This window comes from Lactuca virosa, chromosome 7, assembly GCF_052849685.1.
Source record: "Lactuca virosa cultivar CGN04683 chromosome 7, Lactuca_virosa_CGN04683_v6, whole genome shotgun sequence".
In the NCBI taxonomy this organism is placed as follows: Eukaryota; Viridiplantae; Streptophyta; class Magnoliopsida; order Asterales; family Asteraceae; genus Lactuca; species Lactuca virosa.
This window is the reverse complement of record NC_136432.1, coordinates 122,609,652-122,634,278: the sequence shown is the minus strand read 5'-3', so window position 1 is coordinate 122,634,278 and position 24,627 is coordinate 122,609,652. Positions and strand designations below refer to the sequence as shown.

General features: G+C 37.6%; 1 protein-coding gene across 1 annotated transcript; it reads right to left on the bottom strand.

Moving 5' to 3' along the window:
• Positions 1-23,238: 23,238 nt before the first annotated feature.
• Positions 23,239-24,375, bottom strand: LOC145127102 (putative F-box protein At1g67623). Its single transcript, XM_079062355.1, has 4 exons — positions 24,236-24,375; positions 23,993-24,149; positions 23,725-23,899; positions 23,239-23,348 (listed from the first exon to the last, which is right to left on the bottom strand). Exons 1-4 carry the CDS (start codon positions 24,373-24,375, stop codon positions 23,239-23,241), a joined length of 582 nt encoding a protein of 193 aa, XP_078918481.1.
• Between the last annotated feature and the right edge of the window lie 252 nt (positions 24,376-24,627).

The window sequence follows — 24,627 nt, the reverse complement described above, 5'->3', positions numbered from 1 at the left end:
GATATGTTGTGTGCCTGTATTATTGATTTTGGTGGGAGCTGGGATTCCTACCTATCTCTTGTGGAGTTCTCCTACAACAACAGTTATCATTCCAGCATTGGTGCTCCGCCTTTCGAGCTCTTGTATGGGCGGAGATGTCGTACTCAGGTTTGTTGGGATGAGATTGATCACAGGGTTATGGGGCGGACTGAGTTGGTTCTTCAGACCACGGAGCTCATTCAGTAGATCAGGAAGAGGTTGCAAACCACTCAGAGTCGGCAGAAGTGCTATGTCGACCGACGCCGATCCGAGTTGGAGTTTCAGGTCGGTGATATGGTATTACTAAAGATCTTACCTTGGAAAGGTGTGATACACTTCAGGAAGAAGGGAAAGTTAGGTCCCGTTTATTGGAGCTTTCTGTGTGATTTCCAAGGTTGGCAAGGTTGCATACAGGTTGGATCTTCCTAAGGAGCTCAGTCAGATTCACAACACTTTCCATGTCTCGCAGCTACGAAAGTGTGTATTTGATGAGGATGCAGTGGTTTCCTTGGATGATATTTAGGTCGATGAGTGCCTAAACTATGTTGAGAAACTGGTAGCTATTCTGGAAAGAAAGATGAAGGTCTTGCGCAACAAGGACATACCTTTGGTATAGGTTCAGTGTCAGCATCGGAGAGGCTCCGAGTGGACCTGGGAGCCGGAGGCCGAGATACGAGCGCATTATCCTGAGTTGTTCACCACAGTAGACTTCGAGGATGAAGTATAGTTCAAGTGGGAGAGAATTGTAACATCCTGATGTTGAGGTACTTCTATATCCATCCTTGTAATTTTATTTCATGACATTTTAGTCCCTAAGTCCAAGGAATGTGTTTTGAAGCCCTAGTGGCAATTTCGTAATTTTAGCCAGAGGAGTACGCCAAGCGTACATGTGTGTACGCTGAGCGTAGTGGGGGGCGCCCTAGTACGTTGGGCGCACACTTATGTACGCGGTGCGTACTAGCTCCAGGAGGAAAACCCTAATTTTTAGGGTTTGGGTGGTATTTAAGCAACATTAAGCCTCATTTTATCCCACCTCTTCAGCCTCCACCTCCTTTGAGACGTTTTTGCAAACCCTAACCCTTGAGTGTGTGTTTTGGAGCTCAAGTGTGTGTTCTTGGTGCATTGAAGGAAGAAGAAGATTCTTGGAGAAGCCTTGGTGTGGGAGCAACTTGTAGATCCAGGATTCTTACCTTCTTGAGAAGCTCCAGAAGGTATAAAGCTTTGATCTTGACTTGTATTTCTTTAAGATCTTTCCATGAGAAATTTATGTGTTTTTAGTCCCTCTTGGTCTTAATGAGTATGAGCTACTCTAAGACCAAAGGATATGTCCTTTCAGAAGATTTGAGGTGCATTAAGTCATAAAAATGCTATCTTGGCTCATTTGGTGCTTGCATGCAGGTTATAGAGGTCTTAAGTGGTTAAGACAAACATGGATCTTGGTTTTGGGACTTAATAAGACATGCATAACCATAAAGTTGGAAACTTAGTGGTTTGCAACACCTTTTTAGGCTTGGATCTTAAATTAGACGTTTGGACTTGTTGGATTAAGCACTTAATGGGGATTTTGAGAGGTACGTGGGTACGCCCCGCGTACAAGGAAGTACGCCCCACATACTCGGTCAACCACCCTGATGGTGGTCAATGTGAGGCTTGGAGTACGCTAAGCGTACCTCCAGAGTACGCCCCGTGTACTCGTACTGGGTCAGCTCGGTGGGTTGACTTTGATGGGTTGACTCAGTTGACTTCGTGGGTTTGACCAATTGACTTTGACCAAGTTTGACCAAGTTGGACCTTGCGGGTCTTTTGGGTATTTTGGGATTTTTATGGAATTGGTCATTTGGTGGAAATAGGTTTCGGTTTGAGAGCTGAGATTCGGAATTGGGCCTTATCAATTATGTTCAGTTTGCGAGGTGAGTTTTCATCACTGTACTTACGGGTCAAAGGCACCAAGGTCGGCCCTTTGGATTGTTATCCTGGTTAATCGTATGATTTTGTATTGTATTGATATGTTAGATCTGTATCATGGTAGATAGGATGATGTTATGATTAGTGATCTGTAACTCAACTTGAGGAGGAAACTCCTGTTGAGCCAATTGACAAGTCTGTACCTCTGAGGCGTTCCACAAGGGTTAGGAATGCACCTGAGCATTACTATGGATTCCATATTACTGCGGAAGGTGATACACTTATCAGTGATGAGACACTGATAGGTCTGGATGAACCTAACAGTTACGCGGAAGCCATGGCAGGCCCTGAGTCAGCCAAGTGGAAAGAGGCAATGGACAGCGAGATACAGTCCATGTATGACAATCAAGTTTGGAACTTGGTTGAGAATGTACCAGGTCGTAAGACTGTAGGGTGCAAATGGATCTTTAAGAAGAAGACCGACATGGATGGTAATGTACACACTTATAAGGCACGACTGGTTGCAAAGGGTTTCTCACAAACTCCGGGAGTTGATTATGATGAGACCTTTTCTCTAGTGGCCAAGATTAAGTCTATTAGGGTTCTGTTAGCCATAGTTGCATTTCATGACTATGAAATATGGCAAATGGATGTCAAAACCGCTTTCCTTAATGGAAAGTTGGCTGAGGATGTTTACATGAGCCAGCCAGAGGGTTTTATCAATATAGAGTACCCTAATAGAGTGTGTAAGCTTGAGAAATCCATTTATGGGTTAAAGCAAGCACCTCGCAGATGGAATCTTTGCTTTGATGAGAAAGTCAAAGAATTTGGCTTTTCTAGGAGTGAAGATGAATCTTGTGTATATGTCAAGGCTAGTGGGAGTATAGTTAGCTTTTTGGTATTGTATGTGGATGACATACTACTCATAGGAAATGACATCCCAACTCTGCAGGAAGTTAAGTCCTGGCTTGGGAAGTGTTTTTCTATGAAGGACCTAGGAGAAGCTGCCTATATTCTAGGGATAAGGATCTTGAGAGACCGGAGTAAAAGACTAATTGGACTTAGTCAGAGTACCTACTTGGATAAGGTGCTGAAGAGATTCGGCATGCAGGACTCCAAGAAAGGAGAGTTACCCATCCAGAGTCTCGCCAGATTGAGTAAGAAACAAAGCCCTAGTACTGAGGCTGAGATAGCAGAAATGAGTCGAATACCTTATGCTTCGGCTGTAGGATCGATCATGTATGCTATGACGTGTACTCGACTTGATGTGGCCTTTGCTTTGAGCATGGTTAGCAGGTATCAGGGGAACCCTGGCAAGGCACACTGGACTGCGGTAAAGAATATCCTCAAGTACCTACGGAGGACTAAGGACTGGGTCCTTACCCTCGGTGGGAGTGAAGACTTGAGAGTTGTAGGGTATAGTGATGCTAGCTTTCAGACTGATAGGGATAATTTCCGCTCTCAGTCAGGCTGGGTCTTTACCATAAACGGAGGAGCAATTTCTTGGAAGAGTTCCAAGCAAGAGACAGTGGCTGATTCAACTTGCGAATCAGAGTATATAGCAGCTAGCGAGGCAACAAAGGAGGCGATATGGCTAAAGAACTTCATTGGAGACCTTGGAGTTGTACCAGCTCTTAAAGAGCCAATGGAAATTTTCTGTGATAGTGAAAGTGCAGTTGCCTTAGCCAAGGAACTAAGGGATCACGGGAGATCCAAACACATCGACAGAAAATACCATTTCATCAAACATCCAATAGAAGAAGGACTCCTCGTGTCAAAGAGGGTATCATCGGATGAGAATCCAGCAGATCCCCTCACGAAGGGACTGACTCGGGTTAAGCATCTCCAGCATGCTCGGAGCATAGGGCTGAAGGATGATATTAGATTTAGTAGTTAGATAACCTTGAAATTTGTAAAGTGTAATTGACATTAGATGATGAATAAAAGGTGTTTTATTTATGAGTAAAGTGTTGCTATCTCTTGTCGATTGTTTACTATATTTCTTTTGCATGTTTTGACTTCCAGAATAATTATGTTTGGTATATCATATTATTCGAACCTCCACAGTCGGTCATATGTCGGAAGTAGGTATGAATCAAGACTGTCATGATTGGTTGCAGAGGTCTAAGTTGTTGGACATGGCTACAACACTCATGAGTGCTCATAAGTTCTGAGCATTGGACTCAACCCACGCTCACTGGAATCACTTCATGGAATTTATCTCGAGTGATCGTGAGACGGTAATATCATATAAGTCTTCAAACCTAGATATATGATTTGTTACTTATGAGTTGGTTATGCATTGATTGTACAAAAACGCATTGGTAACTCGATGTTATAAAACGTGCTCTTGTGTATAATTCAATGAGTAGTAGAACAAACATATGAGTCGAAGTTTACCTATTCCTTCTTGGATTAGAAGCTGATATATGGGCCCCTCGATGATTTTGTTTTGACCTATGTACCGGGCCCGGTCAGAACTAAGTTGATGTGTTCAATTAAGTTCTTTGTCAAACAAATCGGAAATCGGGAAACAAACTGCTGGACAATAAGTAAGACATTGTTCCATGTATTTGTCCGGCTGATATCTAGAACAGAGGATTATATGATCACTTATCTTAAATGGCGTATCATCATCTTCTCAGTTCCGAGAGACCTTGAAAGAGCTACGATTGCCGATCGGTTCCTGAAGTATTGCAGTTATAGTTATTAGACTTATCCAAGTGGGAGACTGTTGGATAAGGTGTCTAAGTCCATAACTATTTCTGGTATGTACTTGACCCGACCCGACATGGTCCATTTGGGTTGCATGGCACCATGCAATTGGATAAACTAAAATGAGAGAAATAACACTTATGGTTATTAATATATTATAAGTTCTAATATATTAATAATATTATTTAATTAGTTTGATCAAGAATTAATTTAGAATTAATTAAGTGATCAAAAGATAACTAATTAAATATATGGGTAGATTATGTAAATCTTCCATATCTTATATAGTGGGCTAAGAAGCTCCATGGATTATCAAGTTGGGTTCCACCCATAGGATGCTCCATGGATGCTCCATGGAGTTAACCCATGGATCATGAAATGAAGAGTCATGTTACATTAGGGTTTACCTAATGCAACACACTATATAAACAAAGGTGTTCTCCCCAAAATTTGCGACACTAAGAAACAAGAGGGCTAGAGCCGATTTTGCAAGTGTAAGATTCTCTCAAAGTTTACTCCTTTGCATTTGGTGTTGTGTGAAGCATTTGAGGCATCACACTTGGGGTGCTAGGCTCACAAGGTTTCAAGGATCATAATCAACAACAAGGTAAGTTATTCTATCTTTCATTCAAGTTAAAAATGTTCCCCATGTATGCTAGATAGGAATATAACCTTGGAATTCAACTTTGCATGATAATTAGACAAACATAGATCCAAGGTTATTAGGGTTGCATGTACACTTAGGAAGTGTTAGAATGCTCAAAACCCATCAGTGGTATCAGAGCCTAGGTTTGTTTGTTGTTTTTTTTGTGCAAGTTACTCGTCGAGTCTGTTCTTGCACTCGACGAGTAGAGGCTGCAATTTTCAGAATTTCGACATTTGTTGCTGGAAATGGACTAGAAACATTACCCTAAACTGTTGTGGTGTTTTTAAAACTTGTTTTAGATGGTGTAATGTTTATGCTAATCCATTTACAATGGCAATTATCAAAATTACAAGGTTTTTTAAGTGTATTTTTTTATTCTTGAAAGTGTTCATATTCATGTTCTTGAACTTATGAAGATTAGATGATCATAGGAATTGTTTGTAACATTCATGGTAGTTTAATTCATGATCATAATGTGTTTTAATGGAGTCCATAACTTGTTCTCAAGTTATGGAAAACCAAAAGTCTCACTTTTATTAAAGCCATTAAAAGAACACAAGAGTTATAAAAATGAAGAGTCTTCATTTTTATCACTCAATTAATTCATAAGTTATAAGAAATGAAAAGTTTTGGAAGTTTACAAAACTTGCCCTCAAGTTTTGGAACAAGTAAAGTCTTGATTAAAACTTTAGTTCCAACCCTTAGAATTTTAAAAGTTAAAATTCAACCCTTATACTTTATAATATTATAAGTTACTAATATATATATGTATAAGATCAAGTGCTCTTACCGCTAGTACGCCTCATTCACGAAGCCGGTCTATAAGGGGGTATAAGGTTGTTGCCTATAAAATGGCAACTTAATGGGTGTCCACTCTCACCCATTGCTTCCTTGATCGGTGGAGGGTCGTTAGCCGAACGGGTAGGACAAGGACTTATAAATTCTCATTAAAAGTATGATGAATATTATAAAGTAACTAAATGCTTTTATTAAATTCCCAATCTTAGTTACTTTAGGAAAATGTGAATAAGGTGCTAATCCATGAAATTACACTTTACACTTTGTTTAAGTCGTTAGTGGAGCTCGTATGGTTAACCGGCACACTAACTTGGACTTAACAAGGTAGGTAAAGGGTGACTTAAAGTTTATTATAGGTCGGTAGAGCTCGTGTGGTTAACCGGCACATCGATTGAGTAATAAACATTGAGTGTACCAAGTGATTTGCATGGTTACTTCACACCTCGTTTTGTGATCCTCGGTATCCCAGTCACAAATCTTGGAGGGCATACTCGAGATTGAAACATGCCTTTGAAAAAAATTCATTAAATCTCAAAAGAATCTAGGAATTTCTAAGAACCAATTAAAAACCTAATATCTATATTTCGTTTTTCATGGTGGAAATTGGTGAATCGTCATTCACCTACCTTTCAAATATGTTATAGCTTGGATTACGGCATACCTCTTCTAAGTTATAATATATTGTGATTGGATCCTAGCCTTAATATTACATTTGGGTGTTTTATTAAGGACTCTCTTAATATCTAAACTAATCTTGTTCTCTTCTTTCAGATGTCTTCAAACAATGCTGCTTCTGGCTCTAATCCTAATGGCTCCTTTACCCTTATGAACTTGTGTGGGAAAGTCATTTTTGATGGATCCAACTTCAATGAATGGATCAGAAACATCAGGATGATTACCCGCTACGAGGACAAAGAATATGTTCTTGACAAGGAGCTTAAGGAGATTGATGAGACCACTGCAACTCCCCAGGAGATCGCTGACTTCCGGGCACATGTAAGGGATGCTACAAAAGTGGCATGCATCATGTTGGCCACCATGACAGCAGAACTCCAAAAGTCCTATGAGGACTTCTACCCTTTTGAAATGCACCAAGATCTGATGGAAAGATACCATCAAAGTGCACGACAAGAGAGGTATGAAATCATATGCTCTATCATAACAACAATGATGAAGGACGGGGAATCCGTCATGAGCCACATGCAGAAAATGCAAAGGTATGTGGATCGGTTGTTGAAGCTTAATGTGAACTTCCCTGAGGAGCTTGCAATAGATATCATTTTGCACTCCTTACCATCGTGATATGATCAATTCCGCATGACATATCACATGAATAAGGAAGAGGTCACATTCATCAAACTTCAGGGACTCCTCAAGACCGCAGAAACAGGTGTTAAGGGTAAGTCGGTTGTTAACACTCCTACTCCAAACTCCGCCCCGGTTTTGGCAATCGGGAAAGGTCGAGGGAAGAAGAGGAAGAGCTCTTCGAAGGGTACCAAGGCTAGGACCCTTGATGGCTCTTCTTCAAGTGGAACCTAGAAAGGTTTTGTCACTCCTTCTTCTGACCCTAAAGAGGCTGAATGCTTCTATTGCCATGAAAAGTCACATTGGAAGCGGAACTGCCCAAAGTACCAGCAAGATGTGAAGGATGGGAAAGTTAAACCCAACCATGCAGGTATTTACACTATCTTATCTAATAACTCACCCCATTCTAACTCTTGGGTCCTTGATACCGGTTGTGGTATTCATATCTGTTCTGATTTGCAGGGACTAAGAAGAAGTGAGAATGTGGAGCATGGAAGAATAAACTTAATCATGGGGAATAGGAAAGCTTTAGCTGTCACCAAGATTGGAGTTTATACTTTATCGCTAAGTAGTAGGTTTAGTTTAGATTTGAATAAATGTTGTTATTCGCCAGAAATGGCAAGAAATATTATTTCCTTTCATGCATTGTATAAACAAGGTTTCACCTTTTCATTTGATAATGAAGTTGGTTCGATTAATGCTTTCTTTAATAATGTTCTTTATTTTAAAGCATTACCTTTTGATGGTGTGTATGAAACTGTATATGTGGTTGATAACTTAGGAAATAATGCATTGTGTATTGATTCTGTTAATGATAATAACTTGGATAAAGCATCATTATGGCATTGTCGTCTTGGACATATAAGCAAGAAACGCAGAGGCCAACTCCAAAAGGATGGAGTATTGGAGTCATTTGACCTAAAGTCAGATGATAGTTGCGAATCATGCTTACTTGGAAAAATCACAAAGTCACCCTTCACAGGTTCTTGTGAGAGGGGTGAAGGTTTGTTGGACCTTATACATACGGATGTGTGTGGGCCCTTCAAACATGCCACAAGGGATGATAATCGTTATTATTTGACTTTTACTGATGATTACAGTAGATATGGATATGTCTACTTAATCAAGCATAAGTCAGAGACTTTTGAGAGGTTTAAAGAGTTTAAACAGGAAGTCGAGAATCAATTGGGCAGGAACATTAAGATGCTTCGATCCGATCGAGGTGGTGAGTATCTTAGTTCAGAGTTCCTCGACTATCTTAGGGAATGTGGGATTGTCTCACAATTGACACCTCCCAGGACACCGCAGTTGAATGGTGTAGCTGAGAGGCGTAATCGAACCTTGTTGGATATGGTTCGTTCCATTATGAGTCGAGCCTCGCTACCAATCTCATTTTGGGGGTATGCCTTAGAGACTGTCGCCCATATCCTTAATCTAGTCCCCACAAAGAAAGTTGCCAAAACTCCTCATGAGATGTGGACTGGTAAAGTACCCAAACTAGACCACATTAAGATTTAGGGTTGCGAGGCTTTCATGAGACGCGAGACTCATGATAAGCTCGAACCTCGAAGTGAGAGGTGTATTTTCATCGGCTACCCACAGAAATCCTTTGGTTACCTCTTCTACAGACCTAGTGAGAATGTGGTCTTTGTACCTAGGAGGGCTTTCTTTCGAGAGAGAGAGAGTTCATAAGCCAAGGAGACAGTGGGAGGCAAGTTGACCTTGAAGAAATTCAAGAGTCAAGTGGTGAAGGAACTTCAAACCCTAGCACTCAACTTGAGGAGGAAACTCCTATTGAGCCAATTGACAAGTCTGTACCTCTGAGGCGTTGCACAAGGGTTAGGAATGCACCTGAGCATTACTATGGATTCCATATTACTGCGGAAGGTGATACACTTATCAGTGATGAGACACTGATAGGTCTGGATGAACCTAACAGTTACGCGGAAGCCATGGCAGGCCCTGAGTCAGCCAAGTGGAAAGAGGCAATGGACAGCGAGATACAGTCCATGTATGACAATCAAGTTTGGAACTTGGTTGAGAATGTACCAGGTCGTAAGACTGTAGGGTGCAAATGGATCTTCAAGAAGAAGACCGACATGGATGGTAATGTACACACTTATAAGGCACGACTGGTTGCAAAGGGTTTCTCACAAACTCTGGGAGTTGATTATGATGAGACCTTTTCTCCAGTGGCCAAGATTAAGTCTATTAGGGTTCTGTTAGCCATAGTTGCATTTCATGACTATGAAATATGGCAAATGGATGTCAAAACCGCTTTCCTTAATGGAAAGTTGGCTGAGGATGTTTACATGAGTCAGCCAGAGGGTTTTGTCAATACAGAGTACCCTAATAGAGTGTGTAAGCTTGAGAAATCCATTTATGGGTTAAAGCAAGCACCTCGTAGATGGAATCTTTGCTTTGATGAGAAAGTCAAAGAATTTGGCTTTTCTAGGAGTGAAGATGAATCTTGTGTATATGTCAAGGCTAGTGGGAGTATAGTTAGCTTTTTGGTATTGTATGTGGATGACATACTACTCATAGGAAATGACATCCCAACTCTGCAGGAAGTTAAGTCCTGGCTTGGGAAGTGTTTTTCTATGAAGGACCTAGGAGAAGCTGCCTATATTCTAGGGATACGGATCTTGAGAGACCGGAGTAAAAGACTAATTGGACTTAGTCAGAGTACCTACTTGGATAAGGTGCTGAAGAGATTCGGCATGCAGGACTCCAAGAATGGAGAGTTACCCATCCAGAGTATCGCCAGATTGAGTAAGACACAAAGCCGTAGCACTGAGGCTGAGATAGCAGAAATGAGTCGAATACCTTATGCTTCGGCTGTAGGATCGATCATGTATGCTATGACGTGTACTCGACCTGATGTAGCCTTTTCTTTGAGCATGGTTAGCAGGTATCAGGGGAACCCTGGCAAGGCACACTGGACGGCGGTAAAGAATATCCTCAAGTACCTATGGAGGACTAAGGACTGGGTCCTTACCCTCGGTGGGAGTGAAGACTTGAGAGTTGTAGGGTATAGTGATGCTAGCTTTCAAACTGATAGGGATAATTTCCGCTCTCAATCAGGCTGGGTCTTTACCATAAACGGAGGAGCAATTTCTTGGAAGAGTTCCAAGCGAGAGACAGTGGCTGATTCAACTTGCGAATCAGAGTATATAGCAGCTAGCGATTTCTTTACCAGAATAATTATGTTTGGTATATCATATTATTCGAACCTCCACAGTCGGTCATATGTCGGAAGTAGGTATGAATCAAGACTGTCATGATTGGTTGCAGAGGTCTAAGTTGTTGGACATGGCTACAACACTCATGAGTGCTCATAAGTTCTGAGCATTGGACTCAACCCACGCTCACTGGAATCACTTCATGGAATTTATCTCGAGTGATCGTGAGACGGTAATATCATATAAGTCTTCAAACCTAGATATATGATTTGTTACTTATGAGTTGGTTATGCATTGATTGTACGAAAACGCATTGGTAACTCGATGTTATAAAACGTGCTCTTGTGTATAATTCAATGAGTAGTAGAACAAACATATGAGTCGAAGTTTACCTGTTCCTTCTTGGATTAGAAGCTGATATCTGGGCCCCTCGATGATTTTGTTTTGACCTATGTACCGGGCCCGGTCAGAACTAAGTTGATGTGTTCAATTAAGTTCTTTGTCAAACAAATCGGAAATCGGGAAACAAACTGCTGGACAATAAGTAAGACATTGTTCCATGTATTTGTCCGGCTGATATCTAGAACAGAGGATTATATGATCACTTATCTTAAATGGCGTATCATCATCTTCTTAGTTCCGAGAGACCTTGAAAGAGCTACGATTGCCGATCGGTTCCTGAAGTATTGCAGTTATAGTTATTAGACTTATCCAAGTGGGAGACTGTTGGATAAGGTGTCTAAGTCCATAACTATTTCTGGTATGTACTTGACCCGACCCGACATGGTCCATTTGGGTTGCATGGCACCATGCAATTGAATAAACTAAAATGAGAGAAATAACATTTATGGTTATTAATATATTATAAGTTCTAATATATTAATAATATTATTTAATTAGTTTAATCAAGAATTAATTTAGAATTAATTAAGTGATCAAAAGATAACTAATTAAATATATGGGTAGATTATGTAAATCTTCCATATCTTATATAGTGGGCTAAGAGGCTCCATGGATTATCAAGTTGGGTTCCACCCATAGGATGCTCCATGGATGCTCCATGGAGTTAACCCATGGATCATGAAATGAAGATTCATGTTACATTAGGGTTTACCTAATGCAACACACTATATAAACAAAGGTGTTCTCCCCAAAATTTGCGACACTAAGAAACAAGAGGGCTAGAGCCGATTTTGCAAGTGTAAGATTCTCTCAAAGTTTACTCTTTTGCATTTGGTGTTGTGTGAAGCATTTGAGGCATCACACTTGGGGTGCTAGGCTCACAAGGTTTCAAGGATCATAATCAACAACAAGGTAAGTTATTCTATCTTTCATTCAAGTTAAAAATGTTCCCCATGTATGCTAGATAGGAATATAACCTTGGAATTCAACTTTGCATGATAATTAGACAAACATAGATCCAAGGTTATTAGGGTTGCATGTACACTTAGGAAGTGTTAGAATGCTCAAAACCCATCAGTTTTATGCCCCTTTGGTCTCTGGGTATGTTTACCCTCAATGGTGGTGTGGAGTTTTAGTTCGTAGCAGGCTTAGGTTTTGGTAGCATTCAGGATCACGTTGGAAGTCTTCTCGAGTTAGTTACGTATTGGTGGAATCTGTTCATTCTCAATCAAGTATAGGATCTTGTTTCGACCGATCATGAGGATGTCTTATGTTATTGATTAAGGTGTCGTTTCAATAGAACTCTAGTATTGCTTCCCTTTTGGATGAGGTTATGGGTTCCCTAAGGATGTGCATTGTGGTAAATTCATTATATATTGCCGAGAGGGGTATATGTGAGCTAGACAAGATAGCATTGGAGCACTTGGTTCGAATTATGTGCATGGTTCTTTTTTAGTTATAGCCTTTGAATTGGATCAAGAGCACGACCGTTTATCCTATTCTCGGGTCGTGTACGACCATGTTTTCGTAGGGTTTTGCATTGGTAGCATCTTTTTCTGTAAAAGGAATTATGCATGGTAAGATTTATGCATTGTTGTGCTTGGTTAGCGTTGAGGGGGACGTTGTTTAGGTCCCTACAAGGCGATAGGATGAGGTGAGTATCTTTAGGCCTGGGGTGCTGGGTGAATGATGTAATGTCGACAAGATCGGTGTAATATCAGGAGCATTCTAGACATGGGCTGAGGGTCGGGTAGGGTATTCCAGACTCATGTTGTGGGCTCGGAGGCAATCCAGACCTATGTTGAGGACCTTGTAGGGGTATTCCAGAAATAGGTTGTGGGCCCAGTGATCATGATTGTTTATTTCTTCTGCTTGTGGTAATTTCGATGTTGGCGCATTGATGGAAGTCGGGAGACTCACAAATCAGTTTGTTTGGATAAGGTAAGGAGTTAAGGGTTGTTGTTAGTATCAGTCGTGCATCAGAAAGTCTCTTACAAAGTGTTTGCATTATAAATCACGTTGGTCTGTGAGCTGTTATTAGGGGTTGGGTACCAAGTGTGGGTATCGGTTATGGAGTCCAGAATCATGAAGTTCATTGTGAATGTCTCGTGTGATTTGAGAGATGGGGGTACACCTGAGTTGATAAGGATTGGAGGCAAATGTAAAAATTTATGGATTTCTCATCTTTACTCGTAGGAGCAGTGGTTGTGAATGGCGTTTTATGTAGTCAATGGTTCATTTAAGTTTTTAAGTACAACTTATGGATTTGGATTTGGTTGAAATTCATGATCGATGTGTTTTGAGTGCTTCATTCCGCATGTTTGGTGGTGTTCTTAGTCAAAGCCAAGGGGTGGGTTCAATGAAAGGATGAATATCAAAACTGGAATATGGGTTATGAAGTTTAGATCTGATGGGTTCCCGGTCTATGGAAGCATATTGATTGAGTTGATATGGTCTTATAGTTGGGAAGTTGTAGAATATGTTGGCGTTGCTCGTGCTTCTCTGTAGCTGTTATATAGATGAGACTCGTATTGAGAGTCGTCGTGATATTTTTGTATCAGATGTTTTCATCAGGAAACTTATGGGGCTTCAGAATTATAGAAGTAGCGTTTTGGATCGAAAACTTATGGGCCTGTGTTTTGGCGCGAAGGGGTATTGCAGTAAAGTGTCAGTTCGGGCTTTTATGAATTTTGGATTTTGTTCGGAAATTTTTAAGGCAAGGATGAGTTAATAGAAGTGTATGATGGGTTTTGAGCATATATACATTCCTATGTGATCAGGCAACCCTAATTGCTTTGGATCTAAGTTTTTCTCTATTGAACATACAAATTGAATACCAAAGAAATAATCCTATATACTAGCATACAATTTCGAAATTCACATATGAAATAGGATTAGAAGATTACGTCACTTGTTATATTGTAATAACAAGACAATCCTTAAAGTCCTTGACTCTTGAAAGCTTAGTGCCCCAAGTGTTTCACCTCTAATGGAGTCACAAACACTCAATGCAAAGGATGAAGAAGGAGAGACAAGGATTTTTGGCCAGGGTTTCAATCTAGAGTGCCTAAGCCAAAAATTCCATGTAAAGGGGTTCCTTACATAGCTGTGGGCTGCTAGGGTTTCTGGAGGAAACCCTAATTCCTGCTTAAGGCTTAAGCAGCCCATGGACTCCTCCTTATGAGGCCTTGGATGAAATCTATAGGGCCTCCCTATATGATTTCGTCCACTCCTAATTAAGGAGTCCAATAGCCCAGTTCTGCAGTTATCAATGATTTGCAGAACAGCCCCTCCATTATTAATCAGTTCCTTTAATCTCAGAATTAATATCAAATTAATTTCTGATTAATCACCAATTAATCATATGATTTCCAAATAATATATTAATAAAATAATTTTGAGTAGCATTTTATTATTTCAAATAATAAATCCTACTTTCTCTCCACCAGTCATCCTGTCAAGTTGCATGAGTGAAGGCAACCCAAAAGGACCATGCTATATATCAAATCAAGTACATACCAATATAGTTATGGGCTTAGACACCTAATCCAACAGTCTCCCACTTGGATAACTCTAATAACTATTATTGCAAATATGACTTCAAAATTTGACTAGCAATCGTAGCTTTCAAAAGCCGCTCTCGAACTCTGATCTTATCAGTGACGTGTCCTTAGATAAGGGATCAAATATTCCTCTATTCTACAAGATATCATATGGACATGAGACATGGATTATAATCATTCTCTCTGTCCAAGGTTTGTTTCCCGATTTCCGATTTATGACGACTGACTAATTGAACAAATCAAATCACTCCATGCTTGGCCAAGCGCTTAGGGTGTCATTACTAAATCAACGAGGGGCCCACAGATATCGCTTTTATCCCATTTAGGGTAAAAGGAACGGATAAACTTTGACTCATATGCTTGCACAATTTACCCATCAGATCAAACACAACAATATGTTTTATAACATCAAGTTACTGATGCGTTTACGTATTATCAATGCACAACCGACTCATAAACAACAACGATATGTCTCCGTTTCAAGAATATAAGATATTATCGTCTCAAAATTACTCGTGATAAAATCCATGAAGTAATACTTGAGCGTGGGTTAATCCAATACTCAAATTCCTATTTTAGGAGTACTCATGAACACTGCAGCAAACATTTGCTATGTCTAAGCACTTAGACAATCTACAGTCGGATTCATGACAGTCTTAATTCATTACTTACTTCCAAAGTATGATCGACCGTGGATTTTTGAATAACCTAGTTATTCGGGAAGTAAAACATGCGAAGTGAAAAACAAGAATAACCTAATCCAATATGGTCTCAAAACTTTTGAACATAAATAAAACACTTATTATTTAATCACCATATTGATTAGACCTTATTCATTGTATAATATTTCAAAAAATCAACTTACTACTTGAATTAAAACAATAGTCATGCCATGCTCCAAGCATGCACATTATGTTTATCTATAGTCCTTTCTTTGTGAAATAGATCAATTGAACACATTTCCAATGATGCTCATTTCAGAATTCCAAATCCTTATCACAAGTGTAAGAATATCAAATTCTTGCCACTACTAGAATCTGTTAGAGTCTAAACTTACATGCAATGATCCTTTTAATAATGTCTAGGCACCAAAGTCACAGAGACTTGGCCAATGATATTACAAAACATTCCATTGTAGATTTGTTACAAAACAATTTCATGGAAATGAAGTCTCATATTCAAAGTATGTTCCTTTGAACATCCTTATTGCATAAAAGTTTCTAACTTGAACATATATCTCAATATCCAACTCCCATAATGGAAACATTTCCATACTTCCATATGACTACCAATTCTGAACAAGAGTTACCTCTACTCAGAACAAGTCAATATGGTCCGTCCAAATTAATACTATACTTCCAACTATCCACAAGTAACCAATCTTCAGCGAACCTCAGATCGTCGTTGACAATTGTTTAATAACTTTGGTCATATACGGTTCTGGTCCTTTTTCCCTCTTAATGCCATAGGCATTTGGAAAATTAGAACGAGTGAAAATTATAGCATATGTTATCAATCCTATATATAAATCATATGGGATTCGATACATAATGTCTTACGTAAAGGCATGATACTTGATCAGTCTTTTGCTACAATATTCCCATTTATAGAATTTCCTATGTTGAATCATTTCAACATGATGTTCATATATGTTCATGACTAAATTCCATTAAAATTTCAATCTAAGCTTTTAGATTCGAAATGAAGTGCAATTTTCCTCTCCCTTAAATCTTACTATAGTGAAACAATTTCCAAACTCTGCAACTTTGCAAATTTGTAACCTTTGTTTCCTATAAATAGCATCCCTAACTTGCAACACTTTACATAACAATCATGCTCCCACTAGCATAATAATTATGTTCTTTCTAGCATAACAATTATGCTCCCACTAGCTTTGACATGTACCCAGAAATCAGCTGTACTTCTAGAAATCAATGCATATTGGCTTTCTTACCAAAGTTTAGATTTCTGATACGTGGTGCTTCGATAAGTCTTTATCTAGACTTCTCAAGCTCATACACCTTTCATTAGATAGCTCATGTGTCTGTCTAAACCCTTTCAGAACTTACAACAATAAGTCCCGAATGTTCAAACTATTTGCCATTTCTCACAATTCGAACTATGAAGAGGGATGTTGTAATCATACTCGAATTGGAGAACGCAATTCTCACAACTGCTAACTCTAATCCTTTAAAATCTACTAGTGAATGTGTTTCCTCACAATCATTTTCATGAAGTAAAGAGAAACCTTATTCCACTTAGATTTTATGGTGTATGTGTGCCTATCCATGTGAATTTGTCATTTCCAACCACTATCATAAAGACAAAGTTTATGACAAATCCAAATTCATATGGACTGAACTTGCTTAATCTTAATTTCTTGCCATCTGGTAGCACAAGAGGACTACCAATGCTTCCAGGTCATTGAGCATCTCACCCATACATATCAATGTACTTTCATTGACCAAGGTGCTTTGCCTTATACAATCAAATGAGAACTCATGGAACTCACATGCATAGTCAACCTAACTGGAATGGGCACAGAAACAACAACATGTCAACACGATAGGTTATCAACCTCAGGTCGTGTGCTAGTGATAACTAAAAAGTTTTATTCTTGATTTGATCCTGAAACTATTCAAGACCATTTAGACTCCCACTGACCTCTTGACATATAAGATTCTCTGTCAAGGAACATTCCTTGACAAACAAATATTTAAGAGTTAGTGTGTGCTCTTATCAAGACAACACTTCATATAATTGGTCTTAGTTGGTCTTTGCTTTAACCAAAACATCACAACTACCAAATTCAAATGTGCAAGAGTAAAAAATATTTCTACTCCACATTTCATGAGGTGTAATAAACCTACTTAGAACATGTTACTCAAGGTACAACTTGTAGTAACTAGAGTATGACTCTAAAACTTGTTTTGGAACGAAGTATGACGCATATTCTTGATTTAACTATTTCAACAATTCTCGATTCCTCTTCTTAGTCATATAAATGAACTAAGGTTTCCATAGATGATCAATTGTGACATGGTTCCACAATCATTAGGATGATCATAAAACACGATACTAAGTACTCTCATTTCCTTTCAGATTGGAGAAACTTTTATCTTTCTACCTAATTGATTCTTCTTATTCGTTTTGCTATACTTTAAAACTTTTTCAATGTATCATAATTACACTTAATCTTGTAAGTATAACCATATTTACTGAACCAACAATAAATCATGACGAATAGACTTTTATCGTCCTTTGTGGTGGATCTGACTAGTCCACATCAATGTGTACTAGATCCTTTAGTCTTTCACTTGACTCACATATACATGTGAACAAGGAATTAGTCTTAATTTCCCAAAGACCAAGATTCTCATACATCACACAATTCAAATTGCATGATTCCAAGTTTTTGTCCAATTGAAACTTGGGTGATGAGAATCCTTCCTCACTTGGTAAATTATGACACTACCACAATCGATATAACTAAGAATCAAATCCATTTTCAATATTGCTAATAATAGAAATACAAACACCATTTTTCATAAATGCCACTGCAAGGAAACGTAAAATAAGATAAAATCAAAATTTATTTTATTGATAAAATGCGGAAAACTTGTACTTACAATGCAAATACAAATGAAAATTATGTTTCTAGATATTCCTAAGCAATTCTATCATAACTCCTAAGCAGCAACTCAAAAATTTGATCATCGAACCATGCGACCGAAATCCATCTCTTCACGATTAGACTCAACTTACTCTTCTTTTAAGCTTCCTTCTTTCTCTTCGATCCTACAAAACATCAAAATGTGATTAACACATCATTTAATAAGAATCTATAAATAGGAACTTAACAGGGTTAGATAGTGGATGTACCTGAAGTAGAGTCATACAATTTGACTTTACCATCTCTTAGATATCTCAGGTAGTCAGGGCAGCTTCGCTTCCAATGTCCCTTTAAATGGCAGTAGAAACAGATGGCTTCTTTTGCATCCGCACATGAATCTATTTCAGAACTGGCATTTCTCTTATGGTCAAACTTTTTGACCCTGGCCAATTTCTCTCTCTTAGGAGAAGAAATCATTTCTGGACTATCAACATTGTCATTGCCTATGTCCATGGAAATTTGGGAGGTAGATCTTCCAAACAAATTTGCTTGACCAGTGCGCCAAAGCATTGCTGCTTTAGCAGCAATTAGCAAATATGTCAGATCGATTAGGGTCACGTCGTGGTCTGTCATATAGTAGTCCTTAACGAACTGACTATATGACTCAGGAAGAGATTGAAGAACCAAGTCAACAACCAGCTTCCTAGGAAAAACGACACCCAACATTCCCATTCTGTCAATGTGCAGCTTCATCTTCAGAACGTGTGCACACACAGAACTTCCATCTCGATGCTTACATGCCAATAGGGCTTGAGTGACCTTGGACCTTTCAAGTCGACGAAAACATGGTTCAGGGAGAATCACTGGAGGAGGTAGAGGAAGAGAAGTATGATTTCTAGTTCCACCAATGCACGAAGAAGGGAACAATCTCTCACCTTGATCAACACGTGGAAAATCATTTTCAGAAGGAAAACTTTTCCCAAAAGGATAAGGAAGACCATAGTTGTCAGAACTAGACATCTACAAAGGGAGAAAATTCAAGTTAAGTTGATTTAATCCTAAATATAACACCCAAATGAAATATTAAGGCTAGGACCCAACACAATAATTCACAATTCGGAAGAGGGATGCCGTAATCCAATTGCAAACTATTTGAAGGTAGGTAAATGACAATTTACCAATTTCACCACGAAAAACGAAATTTTAACGAATTAGGTTTAAAATAAAATTTCTATATCTTTTGAGATTCATTAAAATTTTCAATGGCATGTTTAATCTCGATTATGCCCTTTAAATTTGTGACTGGGATACCGAGGATCACAAATAAGGTGTGAATTACCATGCAAATTAGCTTGGTACTCTCGATGTCATTTATCATCAAATCAATGTGCTGGTTAACCACACACGCTCCATTGATCAACGATAATTTACGAGAAACTCATTGCCAACAATACTGGTGCCATATTAGTGTGTCGGTTAACCACACACGCTCCACTAACGACCAATAAGGTGCAATGTGCAATTTCATGAATTAGCAACAAATTCACATTTTCCAAAAGTAACTAAGATTGGGAATTTATAAAAGCGTTTAGCTACTTTATAATTCATTATACTTTTTATGCGAGTTAGTGTCCTATCCTACCCGTTCGGCTAACGACCCTCCACTAGTCAAGAGTGCGGTGGGTAAGAGTGGATACCCAATGGCGGTCATTTTATAGGCAGCTTCCTTAAACACCCCTTATAGACCAGCTTCGTGAATGAGGCCTACTAACGGTAAGACTGACTTTTCTTATACATATATAATAAATTAGACTTTTAATGTTATATAGTATAATGGTGTATTTTAAACTTTTAAAATACTAAGTGGTTTAATCCTTTAACAAATTAATCTTTTAATTTAGTTAAATTTAAACCATTAATGGATTTATCAATTCTCTTTTAATTAACCACTTAATTAATTTAATAAAATCCATGATGGTGTATTTTTAAACAGTTCAAAAATACTAGGGTTTAACCATTTAAATTTCCAAAAATTAAAACTTTTAATTTCAAATTCAAACTATAAAACCATAAGAGTGTATTTTAAAACTTTTCAAAAACACTAGGTTAAATTTAAAATTAAAATAATCTTATTATTATCCATATTTAACCAAATCTTTTAGTTTTGATAAGGATATCATGTTACCATTCAGACACTACAAGAAAAACGCGATTTTGCTAGGGCAGGTCGCTATGGAACGTATTTTCGTTGTTAATCTACAATGGATCGTACTATGGAATGTCGTTCCATAGCAATGTTGCTACCGCATTGTCTACGGATTTTATTTCTGGTAGCGAGAATGGGACTTGCTAGGGAAAATGCTACCGACTCCATATCCGTTGGTATTATGTTACCGATAGTTCTATGGAACAAAAATTCGTAGCAATTTTCCAACGACATTTGTTACGAAATCACTTTCCGTTGTACTGCTGCTATGGAATTAATTATTGTGGTTACTATGCAACGAAGTTTGTCACGGAAACCAACTTCATAGTTGATTTGCTATGTAAGTATCATTCGTAGGTATTTTGCTAGGGAATTCTGCTATGGAATATGATTTCGTTTGCTTGTTTTGCTATGGAACAAAACGCGTAGCTAATTTGTGACGACATTTGTTGGGATGTTGTATGCTTAATTAATTTTATTATTCTACGGATGAATTATTATTATGATCAATGGAATTTGTAAGATATGGTTTGAATGAAATGTTTTTGAATTGGTAATATGTGGCATAAACTAATGGCTAAAAATGTAAAAATGAATTATAAAAGTAGATATTGCTCGCAAGCGGACTCGAACTTAAGCTTATGCTAGAAAAGGGCGCGGTTAAGCCAATTGTGCTAATCAAGTTGTGTATAATTTCTTGAAAAACATAGTATATAATGACTAATTAACCATATAATTTTATTAGAACTCGGACCCTATTTTTTCCGGGGCCTGTGCGGTTGCATCACTTGCACACCCTTAAAACCGGGCATGTTAAAGTATATAATCTATGTAGATTATTTTCCTTAATAACGAATTCATTACAAACTTATTTTTAATTCCATTAACTATACTTCATCACAAAAATAACATGGGGTTTTACGTATACTTCATCCTACTCAAACAACATAGCAAGCAAAAATGACTAAAACGCCCTTTTAACATAATGATGTGAACATAAAACCAAAATAAAATTATAGTAGTATACAACTTCATATACAATACAATATGAACACTAATATTCAATGTCCAATCTATTATCAACCATTTATACTTTAAGAAATATACAAAACCAACCATACTCTACATACCAACGACAAACCATGCAATATCTTTGTCGATCCTCATCCTCTTCATGGCCTATTGCAAATGCACCTTTAACATAATGACGTGGGTCTTCACATTGGAATGTGATGTTATTCGTTGTAAGTCTATGAACAACAGCAACAGCCCGCAACAACTCTTTGGCACTATCAACAACACCCGTGTACTCCCTATCATCCGGAACTGCCCAGCCAAAATAGGCATCAAGTAATTGTAAACCTACACAGTAAAATATCCATCAATTAATCCAATGTATCCTTTTCAATACAACAGTAAATATTATACAACACAACACAACTAAATACTAACCCCAAACTACAAACATGCCTTAATTAACTATATATATATAATTTAATTTACATATATACCATATATACATACCTTCATCACATTGATGAGGCCCTCTTGAAATGCAGATCATTCCAAGCAAATAAATTGCCTCAAGATGATCTTCATTTGCTGCTTGTCTCAACAAAGTAAATCCTAAATCAAAATTGCCATAATAAAAGCACTCATCCTGTTGACAGAATAACAATATCAATATATAACATCAATGACACTAAATATTAATAAATGGTATAGATTACATATGATTACTGAAATTACACATACAATTCCTTGTCTGAACATGGCTTCAATGTTATTATGCAATGCACATGTGCGTATAAATGAATCAGCTTTCAAATATTTGGGACCCATTCCTTCAATCATGCCAATGCATGCTGTTCTGAACACTTGAGGATCACCCCCCACTTCATACATCTTCTTTGAACTTCAAAAATTTAAATACACAGTAAATAACAAATAAATAAAGTTGTATTTCATCAAATATACATTCATTAGTTGATGTTTATTGAGAATTACCAAAGTCTTGCAGAGACGATGTCTTTCGCAGATTCTGACCCTAATACTACAAATATCCAACTCAAAATCTCTAATGGGAGATCATCTAACGAACGACGACTTCTAGTATTCGACATTCTACTTACAAAATAGACATTGGAGTAGTTGATTTCAATTTCTTTTTAAAAATTAAGCGTAACTATGAAAAACGGTAAAACAGGGTATGGAAAAAAAACTCACTTTATGATGATCTGGTCGCGAGGAGTACAGGAGTCTCTATTATCGGAGAAAATCGATTTTAAGAACGATTACCCTTCGACGATTTGGGGGTTTTAGTGTTTGTATTCAAATTTATCGTCCGGAAAAGTTGAGACGTTCTGAATGGTTGAAGAACTGATAACGTCGGTGTGACGTCAGAGGTATGATGGCGCCTTAACGATTTAGAGTGCAAAAAGACCAAAGTGCCCTTGAAATCATTCCAAATATGTGAATACTAAGGGTATTTGTGTCAAAAAAACATTATTCAAATATTCTAACATTTTATAGGTAACAGTGGAATTTTGATGTTGAAATGGAAGTGGAATTTTGATTGTTGAAATGGAAAAGACAAAAATAACATATATATCATAATCTATAATGTAATACATTTATATTAACATTTCACCAAATTACCAGTATATATTCATGTATTGATATTAAACCAAATTACCAAATCCAAAATAGAATACATTTATGTATTGATATTAAACCAAATTAAAAATTAATATATATTAACATTTGCTTTAGGTTTTTGCGACAAATGTTTGATGAATTTGTCATTTTTAATCCTCGAAGTGATAACTTTTACATTTTTAAGTTTTGATTAAGTTTTTGTGCCTTTAGATTTTTGCCACAAATCTTTAGTGACTTTCACACTTTTCGTCCTTGCAGTCAAATCCTTTAGGAGTAGTAAACTTTTGTTGACTATCATTTTGCCACATGACTTTCCAAACTTTTACTCTTTTAGTCCCTTCTTAACAACACAACATATTTACTAATCAAGTAACAACATCAAGTAATTACTTATCAAGTAAATTACTATATATTCGTATATTAAACCAAAAGAATATACATAGCATTAATTGTCATAATATGAAAGTACATATCAACAAACTACTCATAAGTTATACCAAACTCCCTAGAAAACCTAACGAAACAAGCATCCCACAAACAAATTTCACACCTAAACACCCATTTGTATCCATTCATAAAAGCGTCTAACACACTAATTACAGACTTATGCATTGCACAAGTTCTATGGAAGCCATGGAAGTGTACATGTTTCCTCCCCTCCCTATTTAAGTTGAGATGAACCTTAGAACAAGTTGCTCTAAGATTCAACTTACCTCTTGCTCTGCGGTAAGCATTGTTCAACATGTCCAAAGCTTGTTGCTTCCTATGTCTCCCTTCAGCCATCACCATCATTCCCAGGACAAATGTTGAATCCAAATGTCCCAATGCAGATGCTTCTTCAAGCATCGTTTTCCCTTCATGATCAGCTTCTAAGAAAAATAACTTCATCTGAAAAAAAACATTAAACACATAATTTCTAGTTAAAGTAATGCAAAACAAGAAACAAATTAATTAACACTATGCATATATATAACAACGTACCAATCCATTCCTGAACAAAATATTTGGGTTTCTCATCTCTATGCATTTGTTGACAACTGTATGTTTCTGGTTAGACCAACCACGAAATCGTAATCCATCTACCACAATATGTTTATATACTTCATCCGTTTTTCCTACCTCGTTAAAGAATCTGCAACTGCAAACGAAACACAACATTCACTCCAAAATGTAAAGACAACTCAAATAAACTTGTGAAATAGAATGATCGAAGACAAAACTTACACACTCTTCATCCTGAAAGCCTCGACTGCTGAAATTTTTCCCAAGTCGACTATTATTTTCTCCATCACTTCCAATGTCATGTCTGTTAGCGATTTCCTTTGATTTCTTGATTTCATCTTCGAAGAAGTACTGGCTTCCATAATAATAAACCTTCACTAAGATAACGATTTTGCGAAAATGATTTTAGGGTTTTTTGACTGTCGGAATTTTGAAATTGGGGTTGTTTGCAAGTGACTGAAATAAGAGTGAAGAACTGAAACAACGTGTTTCATCGGAAAACATTATGGCGCCTAGAAGATGTTCCATTATAAAATGACCAAATTGTCCTCATACATACAATGACACATATTTAATTAGTAAGGGTAGTTTTGTCAAAAGTCATAATTAAAAGA

Coding starts and splice junctions, on each gene's coding strand:
- LOC145127102 (XM_079062355.1), bottom strand. CDS start 24,375: ATGGAAGCCAGTACTTCTTCGAAGATGAAATCAAGAAATCAAAGGAAA. Junction 23,900..23,992: donor TTTTGTTCAGGAATGGATTG/GTACGTTGTTAT, acceptor GTTTTTTTTCAG/ATGAAGTTATTTTTCTTAGA. Junction 23,349..23,724: donor TGCTTACCGCAGAGCAAGAG/GTAAGTTGAATC, acceptor GTTGTTAAGAAG/GGACTAAAAGAGTAAAAGTT.